General features: G+C 39.8%; 1 protein-coding gene across 4 annotated transcripts in view; it reads right to left on the bottom strand.

Moving 5' to 3' along the window:
• The window catches only part of LOC144014190 (receptor tyrosine-protein kinase erbB-4-like), a 260,722-nt gene that overhangs the window by 9,301 nt on the left and 228,402 nt on the right, over positions 1–23,019 (bottom strand). For 3 of the 4 annotated variants that reach the window (XM_077513792.1, XM_077513793.1, XM_077513795.1), the window contains exons 21-25: positions 7,135–7,296; positions 5,005–5,080; positions 4,677–4,823; positions 2,579–2,676; positions 2,312–2,482 (exon numbers count right to left, since the gene is read on the bottom strand). In XM_077513792.1, the coding sequence (XP_077369918.1) occupies positions 2,312–2,482; positions 2,579–2,676; positions 4,677–4,823; positions 5,005–5,080; positions 7,135–7,296 (654 nt within the window). The remainder of the gene's footprint in view (positions 1–2,311; positions 2,483–2,578; positions 2,677–4,676; positions 4,824–5,004; positions 5,081–7,134; positions 7,297–23,019) is intronic. The other variant, XM_077513794.1, reaches the window with a different exon arrangement.

The raw sequence follows: 23,019 nt of genomic DNA, 5'->3' as shown, positions 1-23,019 counted from the left end.
GGAATTGAGTGAGACTTTTGACCTGCGCAGCTGGCAGTTGAAAGTAAAATTCGGTGAAAAGTTCTGTGGGTGTAGTCATCGGCCTTAGGGAACCGGAAGGGGCAGCCAGACAGTGCAACAATTCGCACACCTGAGCCTCGAAAAAGAAGCAAAAAGCCCGCAAGAAAACAAAACATGACATGCAGAGCATAGGGTTTGCTGTGGAGCTGCGTTAGCTTGCTGCAGGCTATTTAACCCTGGCCCACTCCTCTGCACTCGTGCCGACTGCACGTGCTACAGCAGTAATTGCACCAAGTGCAACTACAAAAACAACACAACAAGGGAGGAAACATTCCAGGGTTATATCGCTCCATCACATTCTTCTCTTCTCTTAACTGTCTCGGCTTTTGTTCTTTGAAGAATTGTTTCAGACTCACTTATCAGCTCACATTTGATATTGGATTGTATCCACTAATGTAACGTTAACAAACACAAAGAGGCATTTTCAAACAAAACATGACATATCCACTTAAATTGGAGGCCAGAACATTCAAGATAAACCAGAAACCAGTACGATAGAAGTACACGATGGGGAGCGCAACAAAGAGCAAATGAACGTTACATTTGGGTGACAAGAAATTAGGGTCAACGTAAGCAAACATTTCGCAAGGTTTTGGAAGGAATGTCTCAATGCTGACTAAAACAGATTTTGGCCGATGCTGATTCTGATTATTATCAAGTTACATGTTTTGGGCAATGTCATGTTGGTTTACCCGCGAGACGTGAGTGACTGTTTCAAATAACTTTTATGCTCAGAAAAGATTGTTTTGGATGGACATCAATAAGTTATTTTGCACAAGCTAAAAATAAACGCATGAGCTGAATGACGACTGGAGACATAAAACAGAAGTGCGGCGCGGCCTTCCAAATTAAACACATTGATTTCAAAATAAGATATTTAAACATCACACACAAAACAGCTTGAAGAATACTTAACACTTAGTACATATACCCTAACTTTTTTTTGTCTAGAAGTGGGGGTTTTAATAGCATTATAATTAATTAATATTTATGACATTTTGTGTTTGTAAATAAAGTAGTAGTAGTAGTAGGTGTAACAAACTTAATATTTTTATCATAGGATGTGTGGGTAATTACACAAGAAAATATGACTTGCTCCTTAAATGAAACGAGTGCATGTAAATTTCATTCATGTTAAACACTGAAGTTAGTTTTTTTTGTACATTTTTAATAAACAGCACATTATGTGCAGGAATAATTGTAAATATAAGTTATCATACATTTGCTGCAGTGAATAATTGCTTCTGCCTGCAATGCTCTGCTCCACACTCACATTCACATAGCCTAGCTATATGTTATCTTAACAGAAGATGACTCAAGAAGCTCCGGAAAAACAGAACAGCTAACGCAGCAGAATGGTTAGAGCCAGTCTGCTGAGGCCGCCTGTTTTCTGTTAAGAAATGATTGCAAACTTGACCACACATGTACTCAGCAATCTTCCACTCACATGCACACACGCATAGACAAACAAGTACACTGTGTTCCAACTATGTTTTGCATTTGCATTATTAGGGTTGGAGCACCTTTGGAACTAGGGGTGTGGAAACCAAATAAAAAGAGAGGGTGAGGAGGGGATTTTTTTGAGAGAGTGCAGTTGTGAATTGTATCAGTTAGTTCCTCTCCTCTCTCCTCACCAGCCTTGAACTGTCTTCTCTCCTTTTTATGTCATGTTTAATAGATGTAAAACAGGTAAACCTGACATTATGTGCAAAAAAAAATCTCCTGTATGCTTAATATTTACTTAAATATATTTGAACATTTAGAGACTCCAATTGAAATTAAGTGTTCATGAAACAAATTATTTGGCCTAATCTTTAAATACTTTCGAATCTTTGGATAGATGGATGGATGGATGGATCTTTGGATACCCTGAAGCAGGGGTGGCGAGATCCGGTCCTCGAGGGCCGCAGTCCTGCTGGTTTTGGATATTTCCCTTCTCCAACACAGCTGATTCATGATCAGCTCATCAGCAAGCTCTGCAGAAACCTGATAACGAGCCTGTTAATTGGAATCAGCTGCACTTCGAGTAGGGAAATCTACAAAACCTGCAGGACACCGGCCCTCGAGGACCGCAGTTTGCCACCCCTGCCCTGAAGTATGCTTGGGCCCTCACTGGCCCCCCAATTATAAAAGTCTGGCTCCACCAGTGCAACTGGATCCTTCGGAATTTTAATTGAAGATCGAGTAACTATGTGGTCAAAGGTGAGAAAGGATTAATGCAGGGCTTTTTACGTTTAAGGAGTGGGCTTACTCTGTTTGAGTCAACACGAGCTCTTGTTGGATGCGATGGATGAGCTGCATCAAAACCACGAGGCACCAGGTACTCCTCAGCATCCATCAAGTCTTCGAGATCCTCCTCATCCAGGAGGCTCTGGAAGAACTTGCTATCATTGGGGCTGGGCAGCTTCATCCGATCATCTCCCTGAAAAGGTTTTAAAAAAAAAGAGGGCCAGGCAGATGTTACTAGTATCAGTTGTTTAATAACTGTTCTGTGTGAGTCCTGTTCACGTCAACTTACTTGGATGACCAGATATCGCTGCGGGTCCCGGGCCATCCTGCAGAACTCAGCAGCCAGCTCCTTAAATTTAGGCCGACTGTCGGCATCAATCATCCAGCCTGGAAAGGACAAATATGGAAGCAGAATGAAGATGATCTTGTCTGTTATCCTGATCATCTTCCAACACCAAATGGGCCGCACATTTGGGCTGGTGGCAGCCCATCTGGTCTTTGCCGGAAATGCCAGCTTGCCCGATTGCGGGCCTCGCTCAAGGGCAACTCAAAGTGGCAAATGAGGTAAGAGAAGCAGGTTTCGTGGACCGGCCCAATTTTCCCTCCGTTGGGCCGCAGCTGGCTTACACAAAGTAAACCCCTGAAGGTGACGTGCAAGGCCAGGTGGTGTGTCCGTTCTCATTAGACAGGAAACACACACAGTTGCTGACTTTGCTGCTTGTATCATGTTTACATCCGTTGGAAAGGTGATTCGGGGGAGCTGCTGCAGATAAACCCAATCGTTTCATATCAAACGGGTTCATCAAAACGAGGTCAGATGTAACGGATCCACCTTACAGAAATACTGTCATGGTTTGGGTTGGGTTTTGGTTTGTTTTTTTGTTTTTGCTTTTGTCAGGGTCCAAAGTTTTGAGTGGGTTTTGTTTGAGTTTGTCATCATGTTCCTTTAAGTTTCTCTTATGATATGTTATGTTCTGCTTTCCTTGTGTGTCTCCCATTGTCTCGTCAAGCATTGTCCTGCTCACCTGTTTGCCAGAACCCTCTGCCACTTGTGTCTTGCCCAGCTGTTTCCTTGTGTCAATTAGCGTGTGTGTATTTAGTCTTGTTTCCCCTCTGTCTGTGTCGATTCATTGTCATTTTCCTCCCATAATGCTGCCAGTTCTGTTCCAAGCCTTGTCTCGTTTCACCTTTCTGTACTTTGTTGTTTTGGTTTCTTAGTTTGTAGCTCCCCGTTTTTGTTTATTCAACATGTTTTTTGACCGCATTCTTTGCCTCCTCGCCCTGCTTCCCTGCATTTGGGTGCACCACCACACCCCTGACGTGACAAATGCAGACCAGTTCTGTTTGACGTCAAGTGTCTCTCTTTGGTTTTACAATAAAATGGGCCCAGATGTGCATACAGAAGGTGATGACTTTTTATTCTCCACAGGCAGCGAGAAAGTATGAGTCCATTGGCATTACTGTAAGGCTAAAAGGCTGCAGGGCAACGTTGCTTCTGAGCTGGAGAATAAATATTAGCTTGCATGACATTTCAATTGAATTTACATTTTCATCTTGGGAATATGTTTTGATGTCATGCTCTGAGAGTCATATCATTTGTCTGTTGCTGTTTCAAACATGAGAGTAGAGAGTCGTGGAGAGAAAAGTTCACGGCAGGTAATTGCGGCCAAGAGAAAAGTCATTCCACCATTTTGAGTTTGGCGACCACCAGTCTAGTGTGAAGCGAGGGACAGCCAAGCTGCTAATAGCTGGCAAGGCCCAAATCTTGGACTGGCTTTTGTCTGACTGCCTCCTGGAAATCTGGGCTGGTGGATCCCTCTGAAGCTACGGACACCATCTCCCATGTTCTCAATTAAGCCGTGGGAGAATGTGGGCCAAAAAGAAGCAATGGATGGTTTGGATGAAGGAAGTGCTGGAGTTTGTCGTCCAAATGGAAAACGAAATGAGCTTGCATGCTGTAGGACAGCCTTGCATCTGATCACTATTATTGCATCATCCAACTTTCTACTTCCACATCAACTTCACCTCCATTCAATTTACACACATGCAACACACACATTCAAAGAAAATTGAAAAAGAGAACCAAAAAGAGTGTAGCGAGGCCCAAAGCTTGAGTGAAAAGCAAAAATTAGTGAATGCCTCGGTTCTCAGTGTATAAGCAAAAAGGTTTCAAGAGGTTACGTTTTTAAGTTTGATCCACAAAACAGTTCACCAGGGTGCAGATTCTTGCCCAAATTCACTTGCAACATGCCTGGAAGAGCACCTACGCCGTGATACCTTGCTCATCGGCACCGTGATAGTAGTTTCACTTTATTTTGCCTGAGTTTTGAGTCTCTGGTCCTTACCAGTGTGGCACATTTTCCAAATGATACATGATGTTTTCTTACATTTGACCATGACCATGTAGACATCTATGGTGCAAATGGGCGGCTGGGGCAGTCGCTCTCCTTTTTCGAGGATGTCCGGGATCTCCCTCGTTGATATGCCGTCGTACGGTTTGCCTCCAAACGTCATTAGCTCCCAGATGGTCACTCCTGATGGATGCAGGGGCAAAAAAAAAAAAAAAAAAAAAAAGGCTCATCAATCAGTGCAAATACAAACAATGAAACGTAAACAAACAGAATTTCATGGTTATTTCAGCCACGGGTGTGAGCATACGGATGGAAGACTGACATGAATAAGAATGAATAATTCATTGAATTTCTTTGCACTCACCATAACTCCACACATCGCTCTGATGAGTGAACTTCCTGTAGTGGATGCACTCGAGAGCCATCCATTTAACAGGCATCTGAGAAGGGAAAGAGTTTTGAAAGTGAGATAGAAATATGATTATTTACACCTGAATTGCAGTTGATCTCTGCTTTAGCATCAGCCGTTTGCTACTTGGAGCGACCGTTTGTGAGCTATTGACGTATTGATGGCGCTTCCAGGCAGCGGCGCTTTGCTCAATATTACTCAAGTGTGGTGAGCGATTAGCTGCAGCTTCAACCAGCAATTGTCAATCAATTGCGAGTGTGCTTTTTAAGGTGATAAATGAGATGCTTTTGCTCATTTGCCTCAACAGGTGATGGCCTGTTAACAGCAGGCTGTGTGGGGCCAGGGCGGCCACAAGACAACAAACCTGCAATTACACACGTGCTACACTTTTACAACAAAACACTTTTTTTGTTGTATACAACGTGATATTTGAGCTAGAAATATTTATCTCCTGCGTAATTAATGAGTCAATATTCTAGCATCCTAATAACTAAGCAAAGATAACCCAGAACAATTTTCTGATACAAGGAAACAAAATGTAAGCAGATCCTCAAAAGTAAATTAAATTACAACCAGATCGTAAAGGAACTGACAAAGACTGAAAATGATAAAAATTAAAACAATAACAATAATAACAATATTTATTATTATGATGATGATCCATCCATCCATTTTCTTGACCGCTTATTCCTCACAAGGGTCGCGGGGGCTGCTGGCGCCTATCTCAGCTGGCTCTGGGCAGTAGGCGGGGGACACCCTGGACTGGTTGCCAACCAATCGCAGTATGATGATGATGATGATGATTATTATTATTACAATAATAATAATAATTATTATTATTATTACAATAATAATAATTATTATTATTGCAATTATTATTATTACAATAATAATATTATTAATATTAATTTTGTTACTATAATAATAATAATAATAATAATAATAATAATAATAATAACAACAACAATAAAACTTTACAACTTTATTACTATTATTATTATTACTATTATTATTATTATGTTTTAATTTTTATCATTTTAAGTCTTTGTCTAGTAATAATAATAATAATAATAATAATAATAATAATAATTACAATTAGTATTACTATTATTACTATTATTATTATTATTGTTGTTGTTGTTATTATTATTATTATTATTATTATTATCCATCCATCCCTTTTCTTGACCTCTTATTCCTCACAAGGGTCGCGGGGGGTGCTGGAGCCTATCCCAGCTGGCTTTGAGCAGTAGGCGGGGTACACTCTGGACTGGTTGCCAGCCAATCGCAGGGTATTATTATTATTATTATTATTATTATTATTATTATTATTATTATACGTATTATAAGTATTATTATTATTATTATTATTATTATGTTTTAGTTTTTATCATTTTAAGTCTGTCAGTTCCTTCATGATCTGGTTGCAATTGAATGTGCTTTTGTAAGATCAGCTTACATTATCATAAAGGAATTGACAAAGACTTAAAATGCTAAAAATGTAAACATTACATTATTATTATTATGATTATTATTATTATTATTATTATTATTATTATTATTACTATTATTATTATTACTTTTATTATTATTTTGTATTATTATAATTATTCATTAATTATTAAATACTTAAAAAAAAAAATATTTTTAACATATGTGAAATGCACCGTCTGGACCTGGATGAAAGTTGCTTCCACATGATAACTTTGGAACTTTGGACCCCGCATATGATGTAGTCTGTGTGTTCAACTCACATCTGACTAAGTCATGGACATTTGATCATTTAATAACATGCTCATTGTTTGGATCAACACTTTGGGAAGATGTAGGAGGAAAATATAAAAACTCTAGGTTAGTGTAGCCAAAATTAGACATGAATATAATGCAAAACCTAAACCTAAATGTCAGAAGCAATAAAAAAAATAATAATAAAAAAAAGAGGGATACTTTTTGTGCTTCTTTAAGATTCGTGTTTTCTCAGTCACCACCAGCGACGCAAGGTTTTTTTCCTACTTTCAGTAATATCTCTTTCTCCATTTTGAATGTGAGCTGCGTGTGGATAAGGGCAAGCACAAAGAGACTTACACTGACCTTGCCCCCGTCAGCGTTGTATTCCTTCTCGTCAGCGTCCAGCAGCCGCGCGAGGCCAAAGTCGGTGATCTTGATGTGATTGGGTGACTTGACGAGGACGTTGCGGGCTGCCAAGTCCCTGTGGACCAGTCGCCTTTCTTCCAGGTACATCATTCCCTGAGGAGAAAGTAGAAGCCAAAAGAAATGATTTCTTGGTATATTAATCATGTTACAACGCACTTAAACCGAAATTGAATTCAGTGCGGCTTCTTCTCAACATACCTTATGTCAGTCGTTCTTAATTAACCTTGTTGGTGGTACTGAACCCCATCAGTTTCCTACGTGCATTCACCAAACACTTCTTTATTGAAATCTAAAATGTGGTATATATGACCCACTGTATATGAAAAAGAGACAAACTACCCGACATCAAATGACCTGAGCATATCCACGTACTTTTTGTGGGTGCAAAGCAGTTGCGTCGTAGTTTGGCGCTAGCCACCGTGCTCGTCTTTTAGCGTTGCTCGCTGATTTATCAACTGTTTGACCTACTTTCTAGCTTACACTGATTGTTTTGTAATTCACTCGCATTGACGCCCTGCCCTCCACCGCAAGAGGCGCACTTCAACATGACCTCACACGAGAAGTCTATTGGTGTGACTTGGCAAAGACTCGAATCATGAATGATTTTCACGCTGAATCAGCAACCAGCGTCTTTCCAATGGGGTCACATGGAAGACGTGGCATGCAAACCTTGTTTTAAATCAGAAACAACAACCGTGGGGCGGACAGAAGCAACGTAGATTTGCAGCCTCCATTTGTCGCTCAATGGCCTGTATGAGGGCGGGACACACAAAGAGCCGTTTGGCAGCACGGACAACCCGCACACATTGCAGACGGGGAAATAAATACACGTATGCTTGACATGAAATCAGAGAGTGCAACCAGGCGAGGCCAACTGGGCCAATTGAAGCGTTGGAGCCGAGATGTTCAACAAGTTGACGCCACTTTGCGTCTGGATCGATAAAAAAAACACCTTGGCAAGGAGGGAGATGGGAGACGGTCATTGTACTCTTCAGACAATAAACACGAGTCGACTACGCCTCCGTCGGAACGGGAGACTCATCACTGACGGGGGAATCGTGTGTGCGCGCACGTCAGACCGTATTGCGTGGAGATGCCCGACGTGGCGAGCGAGCTCACGCTGACTCCTCCCCAGACAAATGCGAGGATAAAAATCGATCGCGGCGAGATGAACCCTCATCCATCATCTTGCCGAGACAGACACACTTGACAGGGACCACCTATACGCCAAAGAAAGATATATTTCATCACTTGCGGCTCGCTTGTCCACCGTTTCCTCTTCAGAGGCTCACAATTATGTAGCCTTTTTCTTCGCCCGCTATTACCGAAAGTGGATTTCAAATAAATTAGGCAAACGGAGCTCAGGCAGGCGATCGATAGCCATGTTGATTACAATGAAGCCGGAAGACGACCGTGCCAAGCGATATTTATCCCCGGCGCGGACATTGTGAGGAATTAGGAATCAATGGGCCGCACGGTGCATTAATACACTTGGACTGAACGCGACGGGGCAATGAGGGGAGGCCATCCAACTGACAGCAAAATGTACAGCTGCTCAAAGGAAGCCAATTAACTTTCAGCCACTCTGGGTGGTAAACAGCCGCGTCCCAATAGAGGATGAGGAGGGGCGGCCCAACTGACACCGTCACGACCTCTAAATAGCAAAATAGATCATTCCAAATTATGGAACCGTTTTATTGCATTTTTTTTTTAAACCCTGACAAGTTAACAACCTATTTTGAATTTGGAATATAATTTATCACTGCACTAAGGCTCAGTTAAAAAAAAATAAAAATAATCGATGTTGAATTGATTGTCCTTTTCAAGCCCAAAATCGATTATTAAAAGCATGAATCAATTATTTAATAATTGAATTTGAATTGAATTTAACAATGTAATAATACAATTTCTCTTCAAGGTTAGCACATCCGCCTCCCAGTTCTGAGGACTCGGGTTCGAGTCTAGGCTCCGGCCTTCCTGGGTGGAGTTTGCATGTTCTCCCCGTGCCTGCGTGGTTCTTCTCCGGGTACTCCGGTCTCCTCCCACATTCCAAAGACAAGCTTGGCAGGTTAATTGGGCGCTTCGAATTGTCCCTTGGTGTGCGTGTGAGTGTGAATGGTTGTTCATCTCTGGGTGCCCTGCAATTGGCTGGCAACCAGTCCAGGGTGTACCCCGCCTACTGCCCGAAGCTGGCTGGGATAGGCTCCAGCGCCCGCGCGACCCCAGTGAGGAGTAAGCAGTCAAGGAAATGGATGGATGGTCACTGTTAGCTTACTGCCGTTTGCTCTTGTTTGGATTCTGAATGTGGAGATTTGGCTGCTGTTCAGTACAGGGGGTTGATCTAGTCTAGTGGGATACGGGGATGTTGGACACCCCAAAATCTTAAGAAATTAGTCACCGTTATGTAGCAGTTCATTAATGTGAACAGACACAAAATATAATTGCTTGCTTGGTTGATTTTAGAATTTTTCATAATAAAAGTGTCATGACTGTTTTGTTTGTGGCAAGTGTCTGATTTGAACTGATGCAATCAGCATGTAACCAGCAACTAGTTTCAACTGGTCAGAAGCTATGTGAAGTCAGAAGCTATGTGATGTCAGGAATCTTTAATCTCTTTATCTGGTTAACAGCCAATCATAATTCCATGTCAGTCCTGTTAGCCACATGTCTAGCCGCAGCCTATCAGATCCATTCACAGTCGATATAAGTCTGACAGAGAAGTGTATTGGTGCCGAATTATTCATCTGTCATCTGGCCACCAGCTCATCTGTTCATCTGCCCATGCTAGTTTCATGCCTCTGCTTCCATGATGCCTTCTCGTTGTTTCTGGTCCAGTCAAGTTAGTTCCACGCCGCTTGATGTTATGCGAATAAAGTGTTAAACTCTTATTTGTGTCTGCATTTTTGGGATCCAACCCCAGAACATAACAAAAAGTGGCCTTTCCGTCCTTCCATTTTTCTGTATGTGGTTTGGACACACCTGATGTTAAGGGTATGATAGATGACTTGACTAAGAGTGAAAATAAGATCTGTTTATGATGTTTTCAACCTGCCACTCTGGTTTCAGCTCACTGCTGAGCTCTTTTGAAACGTTTATTTAATGGCTGGTGAAAGGAAGCAGTTTGTTCCATTGACCCACTGGCGAGCAGCATGAAGCTTTAACATCAGGTGATATTTTTTTTTTCCCATCTTTGTAAAATTCACTTTTCTAAAGCTGGCACCACGCAAGATCATGAGTGGCGAGCAACCCACCAAGGGAAAAAAAAAAGTGAAAGTTGAGTTTGAGGTTATTGGTGTGGGGCTCGAGGGCGACTCGATAAAAGCATCCGCTGGAAACAAAGTGGAAAAGATGCTATATAATAACGTTGTGCAGTGAGAAGCTTAAATTGGACTTTGAAGCGGTTTTACTTATTGAACTAAACTGAAGAAGCCACATTGTCATTGCGAAAGCGAGTCTGCTGCTGAAGAATTAAACGAGCAACATTTTCTTTTTATTTTATCACTCTCGCCAGGCGACATGAAGCTAATGACGCAAACGCGTTTTTGATGCATGGCTATGCCTCCGCAGTATCCACGAATGGCAGACTGCTTCCGTTTCAAACCGGGAGACGAGACCCGCGTTTGCCCCATCCGTCTCCCTTTCAAGCCCCTCCCCCCTCTTCGCGCAAACTCAAACAATGTGAGCAATATGAGGCTGTCCGCGCGCCGAGGACTGGGACCGGTGCGATAAGCAACACGCGTACAATGGGACCGCCCTGGTGGCCCAGGTGGTCGTCTGTCATGTCGTGAGCGCTTCGTGTGCAATAGAACGGAAGGCAGAGGCACATTTCACAAGTAATGCTAATTAGCAAAAATATGCTTATGAAAAATGTACAAATGTGAGATCTGAAAAGCACTTGAGAGCAATTTTTTTTTTAAGATTATAGAGGCCTATTTCACCTATTTGCTCTGCAGTCAGCTGAGCTTGAGTTAGGGTGCTGGTAAAAAAAACAAAAACAAAACAAAACACCCATCTATCAAGCTAAGATATCTATTTGATTATAACGTGTACAGGCTGTGAGGCATGTGTGTAATTTATACAAGAATCAAAAATGTGAAATAATTATGGGCCCCCAAAATCCTTCCTAAATGTCACCAGCATGGGTGGAAATGCCACAAATTTACATGAGCCAATGTCAGTAAATGTTTTGGTAGATGTAATGCCATAAAAGGATCACATTTATTTTGCAACACGAATACATTTACAGTTACAAGTTGAACATACAGCATGACAATGTATTGGAAATAAAATATTGTAATCAATGTGATTCCAGTGTAAAAACTAATAAAATAATTCAGAATGAATTATTAATTATAATTATTAAATAAAAATTACCTTTACATTTCATTAACAATTTTAGAATTATAATGGGCCTAAAGTAGTACCACGATTTTTGTATGCCCTATTTTTTGGTACAATTATTATTATTTTTGCCTAAATTTTATCCCACTTTTCACATGCATTCCGTTTTCATGCAGTTGAAAAGGGTCCATGACTAATTTGTCCTTCTTCTGTGCACTGAAAAAAAAACAACTTGTATGATTTACTTGAAGAAAATCTCGCAAGTATTTGCACTCACTCCAATTAAGTAAATTCTACTACTCAATATCAAGCATATGACACTCAATAGAATTAAGAAACATTTACATGCAACTAAAGATTGATTACATGTCGGAAATATTAAGTGACTCTTACTAAATGTAATTATCAAGTTCCTTACTGTAATGTAGTTGTCATGACTAGGGTCATGAAAGGGTTATGTTTACTGTCATGACTTGGGTCATGCAAGAGTTATGTTTGGGTCATGACCGTGAGGTCAAGTGTCTGTTTTGAACTGATGTAACCAGCATCTAGTTTCAACTGGTAAGACACTATGTGATGTCAGAAGCTATGTGATGTCAGGAATCTTTAATCTCTTTATCTGGTCAACAGCCAATCAGATAATTCAATGTCAGTCCTGTTCCCCACATGTCTAGCCACAACCAATCAGATGGGTTCGCTGTCTATATAAGCCTGGTTCAGAAGTGTGTGTTTTTGTCGGATTATTACCTCTGTTCCTCTGTGCAACTCTCGTTGTTTCTTGTCTAGTCAAGTTTGTTCCACGCCTCTCGATGTGAATAAAAAAAGTCTTATTTGTGTCTGCGTTTTTGGGATCCAACCTCAGCACATAACAGTAGTAATGTGTAGTTATTGTAATTACGTCATAGCCATTGCTTATTAAGTAAATGTTAAAAACATGAATTGATTACCAATATGAAATAAGTAATTGTATTAACTTTTCTGTTTGGCTTCACTTAATTATACTGAACTCTTAACCCAATACATTTTACTACTTGACTAAATCTGTTGAAAAAAAATACAAACAACAATAGACCGTCACCATCACACCTGGGGACAATTTAGTCACTCCAATGAACATACAATGCATGTTTTTAGGAATGTGGGAGGAAATTGACGAAGCACGGGGAGAACATGCAAACTCCACCCATAAAGGCCGAAGCCTGGACTCGAACTGGCATCCTCTGCAATGGGAAGCAGACATGCTAACCAGTCCACCATGCCTCTAGAAAACCAATCAGAGATAATGTTGAAGAAAGCACTTTTGTTTAGTTCTGAAAACCAAAACAGTCACACTGCGATAGGGATTCAAACTACAACATAAAATACAAACAACTTACACCAAATTTAAGATTCATTGATAATAAATTAACCAAATTGCAGGAAAAAAAACTTAACGTTTAAAGTTCTATGTTTTCTGGATGGCAATAAGCAGGAACAATAATTCAATCCTGATTAAATTAATAAAAGCACACTAATATATTAGTGGTAAGTGTACATAAATAATCTAATTATATATACTCATTTTTTTAAGCACTTCTAAAATTAAACACATTAACTGAGTAAATCGTAATTATTAATTTCATTTAAAATGTATTTCAAATTTTGCTGTAAACACATTACACAGAAGAAATCAAGTAGCACATTGAAGTATACCTAATGTTTTTAATTAGCTGTGAATACTTAGTAAATATAATTTATGAAAACAAGGTAATATCTACAAGGGCAAAAAAAGCTTCTTTTTTTTTACAGTGTGCAACTCAGCCGCTCTCTCTCTCTCTCTCTCTCTCTCTCTCTCTCTCTCTCTCTCTCTCTCGTTCTCTCTCTTTTTCTGGACTTGTGCGCCCACAGAAAGAATCTCATGCGCTGTGAAACCTTTTGAGCCTTTTCTTGTGTTGTGGTAGCGTCAACCAGAACATTCATCAGAAAGCTTTTAAAGAAATCTTTTCATGCTTAGTTATTGAGCGCGACTGCTCAATAATCCAGCATGGGGCCAAAGAAAATTCCAAGTGCCCGGCCCTTTGATTTGAGACGATGAGAAACACAGAATTCACGAAAGAACTCAGAGGAAAGTATGAAAATTCGATGGACCTTCCAAATAATTTCTCCACCTTTCTTGTCGTCTTTCATACACCATCAAGAGAGTTAAATGGCAGTAAAAGTTATGTTTAATTAATGCTCATTAATCCCGCCACCCTCGTGAGGAAAAGATGTTCAGATAATGGATGGACACTCATTAATCCATTTTATTAGTCATTTACTTTTTTTTTTTTCAATATTGATGTCTGCACAATAAACTATACAGTGTTTATTTGCTGTGAAATTATTTTTTTGTTAATATTTTCGAGGTTTTGGAACAGATTAATTGGGTGTGCATTCGGCTACCTCCTTTGGAAATCATTACTTTAGTTTTTGTTTGAATTGGTTTAATAGTCAGACTTTTTGGAATGGATTAATCAAAAACGGAGGTCCAAATGTACATCACTTTTATGCAGCGTATCTCAATTTGCAGATGCTCAACAATATTTAGCAAACTGACATAATTGCTGTATTTTTCAAAACTTTGGTTTCCTGCCAGCAGAGGCTTTGCCTATGACTGGGATTTTTATCCCAGTATTAAAAATGATGATATATTTAGGCCCTGTTTATCCGGAAGCAAACATATCTTCATATCAAACATATCTATCCTCAAACATATCTTGTACAGACAGAACAATCTCAAGACATGCGAGTGTCCAAAAGAAGGCGCCTCGGACGGTTAATGGCTGTAATACATATGCCAAGTCTGGAGTGGCGCTGTAGCGCTGCCATACGGAGTTAACGGAAAGTGTAGAAGAAGAATCAGCGAACCACTGAGCTGATAGGCCAAGACTTTTGAAGCCGTCAGGCTGCCATATTACTCCTCCCAAGAAACATTTCTCGGCATACGATCGATCCTAAACATTAACTTTAACGAAATTAGAGAACATTTGAGACAGTATAGTAGAAACAGCCTGAGTTATGATGTTTTAAATTTGTTAAACATAAACAAGAGGGCTTCAGACATTTTACAACTTGCCTTAAATGCATATATCAATTATATGCTTAATAATGTTTAGAGGAGGAAACTTGTATTTTTTTTTTAATTAAAGAATTATAAGTAATTCAACAAAAGATGACTGATAAAGCTGAGCGAGAAAAGAAAAGGCGGTGTTCAAATAGTCAACTGCTCGTGAGAGGAGTAAGATGGCTGCCCTGTGGCTTGAACGGCTTGCACGGGCGTGGCTATCCAGTAATATATGCAGATCAGTGAGACGAACACAACACAGGAGAAGTGACAATGGCGGGTGATTCAAGTACAACATCACACAAAACATTTTGCTGTAAAAGCATAAACAAGCTAAGGAGGTTGCGCAAAACGACGACACGGCTATCCGCCATTGTTGTTGACAGACTGGAGGTTCGTGTGCCGTCACGGGAGGAGTCGCTATCCTGCATATGGTGTCCACATTGGAACGTACTTGCATTTTGAAATCTTTCCGCTCTGAAGCCCGGTTTCAAAAGTGATCGGTTTCCATTTTTTCATTGAAAGTCAAGTCATCTTTATTTATATAGCAACTATGACACTATTTTATTTATGTGTTTTTCTAATCCACTGTGATGGTATATAAAGGCAAAGTTTCATAAGATTGGTCATTGACCAAACACTTGCTGACCAAACCCTTGCCGGTGGATCAGAGGCATCGTATTAATTCAGAGACCTCCCGTCAGATCTCATGAGGCCGCAGTTTGACACCAAGCAGTGAGTGACAGAAAATGACGTATTTCGCACACAGCTCAGCGCTCTCTCACCTCCAAGGGGAGAAGGAACGGACGCTCTTCATTGGTATCAGCGAAGCACCATCGGGGTGCCGTGTTCAACCTTCTCAGTAATGCCTGTAATTTGTCTGCTGCTTGCTGTGACACTGAGCGGTTATAATTCTTAATCACCTCGGCTAATTTCCACCACGAGACAAAATGAGGGAGAAGTACTTGTGTTACCGTTTGGTCGATTACGTCTACCCATGCGTGACTGACATGAGTGGAGAGAGCGACATAAGGGCGGGTGGAGGAAGTGATGACGATTCTCAAGGCCGAACAGAAAGGGGGGAAGGTAATGTAACTAATTACAAATAAAGTAACTTGCAGTAGGTAATATAGGAAGTGAATACATCCTGTTGCGGACGTCAACTATAATTGATTTAAATAAGGGGTGTCAAAATTAGTGCGTTAATTTTGAGTCAATTGAAAGTTCCTTTAACGCCGCTAACTTTTTGAACGCACAGTTAATTACTTACTTGGAAAGCCTTTATTGGGGGGGATTCCAGTCGCAACGCAGCAGACACATCCACGTCAAACTTTAGCCGTAATAAATGTAATCGTAATGCATATATTTGTGGAGACTGGGGTCAAGTTGTATTGTACAATTTACAAGTTACTTCATGTTAAAGATTAGATAGCTCTTAATATAAAAAGAACAATGCACTGAGCTGTCGCCAATGTCTTACAAATCCAACTATGCCATCTAGTGGCAGAAAATTTACTTAAACACAAATCAATATCACTCATTTTTTACAGTTTAATTTTAACTTAAGTTTATGAATTATTATTAAATAACTATCAATGAATACAAGATGCAGCCATATTTTAACTAGTTCAACATTTTTTCCCCACTTTTATCTTAACAAGAGAATGAAAACTTATAATATTATATATATAATATTATTATATATATATATAATAAAAAAACTTATAAAATATTTTATTGTACATTTTATTGCACATTTAGAACATCCATCCATCCATCCATTTTCTTGACCACTTATTCCTCAGAAGGGTCGCGGGGGGTGCTGGAGCCCATCTCAGCCGGCTCCGGGCAGTAGGCGGGGGACACCCTGGACTGATTGCCAGCCAATCGCAGGGCACACAGAGACAAACAACCATCCACACTCAAAAGCACACCTAGGGACAATTCGGAGCGCCCAATTAACCTGCCATGCATGTCTTTGGAATGTGGGAGGAGACCGGAGTACCCGGAGAAGACCCACGCGGGCACGGGGAGAACATGCAAACTCCACTCAGGAAGGCCGGAGCCTGGACTCGAACCGGAATCCTCAGTACTGGGAGGCGGACATGCTAACCACTCATCACCGTGCTGCCCACATTTAGAACAGATATTAAATGTGCGATTAATCGTGAGTTAACTATTGAAGCCGTGATTACTTCTGATGCAAAATTTTCATCGCCTGAGACCCCAAATTTATTTATGTATATATATATATATATATATATATATATATATATATATATATATATATATATATATATATATATACACATATATATATATACATATATATATATATATATATATATATACATATATATACACATATATATATACATATATATATATATATACATATATATACACATATATATACATATATATATATACATACACATACACATATATATACATTTACATATATATATATATATATATATATATATACATATATATATATATATATATATATATATATATATATATATATATACATATATATATATACATATATATATATACATATATATATATACATATATATATATATATATATATATATATATATATATATATATATATATATATATATATACATATACATATATATACATATACATATATATATATATATATATATATATATATATATATATATATATATATATATATATATATATATTTTTTTTTTAAATGAGATTAATCACATGTACAATTCAGTGGAAACACATTTGTCTCTAGCTAGCACAAGTACTACAAACATATGAAGATTTAAAAACTCACAATCACTTTTTGAGGCAATCAGACTTGTGCAACTGTTACAGGTTATTTCAAAATGTATTCTTGCATCCTTCACAAATAAACTGCTCCAGCTACCTCCGATTTTAAGCATCCTTCCTTCCCTGGGGCTTTGTGGCTTGTCAATATGCATTTTGGCAAGTTCCGGTCTCATTAACTTCCAAGTTGAGTGACCAGTTAAGCCACAAAGAATTGATGAAGAATTTTTGTCCACGTGTGTATAGACGCAAACTAAACTGTAAGCATATTTTTAAAAAGAAAGAAAAAAAAGATAATAGCAGGAGAATGTCTAAAAAAAATGCATCCGCTGCCATTCATCTGCATGCGCGCATGGGCCTGTGTCTAATGAGCCTCGGCTGCAGGCACCGTTGCTAATGGCCGTGCAGGGAGCGAGGTGACCGATCCAATCAGGCATTCTTACCCCAGCGGATCTGGCAGTCAAATCCCTCCCCGTACGCATCCTTGAGCACTGCTGATCCTTACAGATAATTAGAAAGACCCAGGGGGGGCTTATCCCCCCCTCCGCCCGTTCTCCCCATCACATCTCCCTGCGCCCGCTTCCCTCATTTTGTTGCATCAGCAGGGACGCGTTCTCCTGGGGACCGCGAGACGCGTGTCTCGGTTTCGACGTCGCGGCTCGCGCTGTTTGCTAAGCAGGATGCGCTTCCTGACAAACTCACTCTTGCAAAGAATTATGGGAGTGCATTATAATGAAGGCTGGTGGAAATTAAGCGCTGCGCATCACGACTGTGGGGCCCCTTGTTGGCCTTAAATTCTTACTCTATAAATAACAAGTAGTATAAAAAAAAAGAGGGGGGTGGGGTGGTTAAAAATGAATAAATTGCACTGCAAAAATTGAAATCTTAACTAAGATGTAATTTCTTAAATTTAACCTAAATGTGCTTGTTTTGCTTTGATAAGTTATTTTGACTTAAAATGAAATTGTCAGACAAGATCATTGTGCTATTTTTAGATACTTTTTACTTAATTATCTTATTTTCTCAAGCAGTTTTAGCCTTGAGTGTTAACAGCCAGTTTTAAGTACCGTGAGGCTTAAAACAAGCATTTTCCACATTTTAAGATGACAACTAACCAACATCAAAGGCGCTGAACTGGGCTTTCATAATATGAATTTTCTTATTTTAAAATGTTGCATAACCCAGAAATAAGATAAATGGAAAAATGACGAGTATGAAAACAGACGGTTTTGTTATATTTACTAAGATCATTTTTCGTCTTTTCAGTGCTCCGACATCCAAATTCAGTGGTCTAGTGGTAGAGTGCCCACCCTCAGACTTGGAAGTTGTGGGTTCAATCCTGGCCTGGGTCATACCAAAGACAATTAAAAATGTGACCTGTTACTTCCCTGCTTGACACTCAGTCAAAGTTATCCATGAGTGAATAAATACATTTGTATTTTAAGAAAATTGTTCTATTTATTAGAGCTTGGAAAATGTCAATATAACTTGTTTTTTGAATAAAAATACTATTTTCAAGACTGCTGTGGCTGATATTGAATAGTATTATTTTCTCATTTTTCTAAATGTTACAGGTAAATTTAAGTACATTTTTCTAGTTCTGTTGGCAGATCATTTTGCTTATTTGAAGTAATACTTTTCTTATTTGATTTATTTCTTAAATTTTCTACTGTCCTTTTTGCAGTGTGCTTTTGTGCAGGCACATGGTTTGTTTTGGCTAATCAATGGAAAGCATACGCTCTAAAAACACTTGGGTCAAACATAACCCAACTAAGGGTCAAAAATGGAGCGATACTGTACCTGGGTCTATTTGACCAGACTTTGAGTTGAGAAATGGGGCTTTTAGTGGAAAACAACTCATAAATATTGGTCAGATTTTTTACTTGGGTCAGAAAATGGGGTCATGTTGTATAAAACAACACAGAAAGTTGAGTCAAATTGACGGTCCATTTTTGATCCATAATAGGGTTACTTTGGACCCAACTGTTTTTATAGAGTAGATACCAAACTGCAAATTGTCAGTGTACACATCATTAAAATAACATTTTATTTAGTTCATAAGGTTTTATTCAGTGCAACGCCTCATTATTTTTTGGCTAGGAGGAATTAGCGGTACAGTAAGTAGAGTGTCTTTTCTCGCTCTCTCTCTCATACATCTCAGACCTATTCAGCAATTACTCATACCTCTACTGTATAAATGGATGCTGCAGACACAAGTCATGTTGCTCCCCACTTAACTAATCATAATTGCCTTTCAGTACACAAATAAATGTCTCCATCACTCAGAGTCAATAGCTTTTACTACAGCATGTATTATTCATCGCTGCCGGAATGCAACGGTGCTGCTACCGCAAACTAACACTTTTAAATATGGATGCATATGCTGACTAAAAATAAAGAATTTAGAATCAATATCTACCTGCGGGCCTCCAAGATGCCAAATAATGTTTAGAAACTGCCTACACAGTTGAGGGTGACGTACTGTTCCATCCCAAATAAGATCCCATATCATACCAGTCTCGGGCCATAGTGTAGGAATAATTGTAAATAATAAGTTATCATCCATTTGCTGTAATGAAGAATTGCTTCTGCTTGCAATCGAGGATACTTTGCTCTGCTTCGCACTCACATCCACATAGCCTAGCTATATGTTATCTTAACACAGTGCTTCTCAATTATTTTCTGTCATGCCCAATGCACAATATTAAAAAAAACAAAACAAAACTTTAACCTGTAAAACAAAAATACAAAATAATTTTTGCAGATTATTATTTTTTTGCTGTGTGCAAAGCGCATGCTCAGGGCAAAGAAAACCCCTACACCACCGAGCAAATGCTCTCTGCGCACACTACAATGTAGTGGAGGTGCAATTGCACTTTATTATAGGACAGTAAAAAAAATAAAAAATAAATAAATAAAAAAGCATGTTCCCCGAGGTCAACCGCGCCCCCCTTGATGGAGAGGGGGGGGCTGCCCCACTATATGAGAAGCACTGTCTTAACAGAAGATGACTCAAGAGCTCAAGAACCAGAACATCAAACGCAGCAGAATGGTTAGAGACAGTCTGCTGAGGCCACCTGTTTTCTGTTAAGAAATGTTTGCAAACTTGACCACACATGTACTCAGGAATCTTCCACTCACATGCGCACACATAGACAAACCAGTACACTGTGTTCCAACTATGCTTTGCATTTGCATTATTAGGGTTGGAACACCTTTGGAACTAGAGGCGTGGAAACCAAATAAAAAAAGGGTGAGGAGGGGATTTTTTCAGAGTACAGTAGGTTTTTTATTTTTTAATTTTTATTATTTTTTATTATGTATATATTGTTTTACTTTTACATTTTTATTTTATGTGTATATATTTTTTATTTTTATATTTTATTTTTAAATCCCATATTGGCCTGGCTCTAGTATTCATGTAATGAATTCCGCAGAGATTTGTTTGCTCAACGCAAAGCAGCAGAGAAGTAAATAACACTGAGAACTAGACTAAAGCTTGGCCAGATTGGATCTCCTGCCAGAGGGTCTGTAGGGTGGAAGAGAAATGGCGGAGGGGGATCTGCGGAATCGCTGCAGGATCCGCACACATGCGGAGATCAAGATGATATTGTACCCTCTAAGAGAAGGTGACTGCTGATTGTGCTAAATAAATTCTGTGTTGTTTTCTCATTTTGCCACATCTGAATGTATGCAGAGCAAATGTGAGTTGTTGTCACACCATTGCTTATGCAGCCTCTCATTAATATTTGACCACAATGCAGTAGTGGACTGCATCAGGCTTGCCTCAGAGAAGGTCAATATTTGGCACCATCATTAGCCCCGTCAATCAGAAAAAACACCACCCAGAACGAGACAGCTCAGCTCGACAAGTGGGGGGTGACGGGGGGGGGGGGGGGGGGGGGGGTCTTCTTGTTCCTGCGGGGCATGTTGTGCACATGTCAGCTAGCCACTAAGAGCGTTCTCACCAATCTTGCTTACCCTTGCATGACCTCAATGACTACTACGGTCCAGACTCCCGAATTTCGGATATCATGATCACAGCACCTGCACTTTCGAATCGTACGATCGAAATCCTGACAGGCTGCGAGAGGAAACACGGAGAGCCACAGCGGGAGGACAGCCAAATTAAATGACTCCCCCCAGCCCTTTTTGATCCATTCAGCCCAAATCCCATATTTAATTCAGCGACTTGATTTGTTCATTAAAATACATGGCAAACCTAATTATTCCATTCATAATCTAAAACGGAGTGAAAAATGAATAAGCAGACGAGAAATCAGTTAATGACTGATGGCTGGTTCAAATTTATACGTTGCGAACTTTGCAAGGCCACCAACACGCTAGGGATGTGCTAAAAAAATCAAAAAAAAATCGAGACGGCGATCACGTGATTCCAGCGGCACGCGGAATTCAACTAAGCGTCAGGAAGTAGGGAACACCCATTGAAAATGATTGAAAATGATGGAAAGCGACTTTATGCAAAAGCGTTGGGTGAGCCTGGACGTAGCTGACAGGCTCTAAAAATAGTAAAAAAATATTCCGGATATGATCCTTACACTGTGAGAAAAATTGATTTTTCCGAACTTGTGTCGGATTTGCCTGGTGTGGAGGCAATCAACATTGCGAACTACTTCGTCCTCCAGACATCGTACTACAACCGCTAGCCAAAATGAAGGCATATAAAAGCCAGGAGGCTTACAACGATTTTGCGTGTCGTTTGAGTCAGCGAACTCGGATCAAAAGAAGCATTAAAAGTCTTGTTTTTGTTCGGGTGAGGAAATGTCTCTTTTTAACTCAAATGTACACAAACGTTACCACTGGCATCAGGCTACCAGCTAGCTGGCTGTTACTTTACCTGCTATTGTCTACATGTTACTAGCTTAACCATTCTCAGAGGTCTAACATACATTGTGGCCTTCCTGGAAGAAGGACCTCAATTTAAGAAGCACTCGGTGTGATGGCTAACGTAGCTAGCATTGCTAAAGCGAAAGTAGTTTTTAATTTTTTCCTCGATTAGACTGGTTGGTACAGCCATAAGCAGCACAAAACTTCTGCATTTTCTCAGCTTTTTCTTATGGGGAAGTTACTTCCTGTCCCCCATCTGGGGTTGGGCGCTTGTCGTGACATCACATGAAACCCACCAATGGGGTATATGCCACGGAAGAGGCGGGACTTGATTTTGCACAGCAGTTTGTTTCCGGTTCGGGTTGCGAAACAAACTGATGTGCAAAAACAGTCCCGTCTCTTCCGTGGCACATACCCCATTGGGATACATATGCATCGCGATACGTACGGTATCATGACCCCCATATCATGATATGGTATCTTGAGGTTGTTGGTAATATCCAGCCCTACAAACACGCACACACTTGATGGCGCACAGTGTATCTCAGGTAATGGCCCAACTTTGACTTCTTTTAAATGGAGCACTTGGCCTCAGTGGGAAAGGAGATGGGGGAGGTGTGTGTGTGTTTACAGGTGAGAAAAGAACAGAACAAACTAATAAATTAAAAGATTGAAAGCGACCGAGCTGTGCTACTTGAGGTGTGTGTGTGTGTGTGTGTGTGTGTGTGT

Source organism: Festucalex cinctus, chromosome 2 (genome assembly GCF_051991245.1).
Source record: "Festucalex cinctus isolate MCC-2025b chromosome 2, RoL_Fcin_1.0, whole genome shotgun sequence".
Lineage (NCBI taxonomy): Eukaryota > Metazoa > Chordata > Actinopteri > Syngnathiformes > Syngnathidae > Festucalex > Festucalex cinctus.
This window is presented reverse-complemented; position numbering and strand designations above follow the sequence as displayed.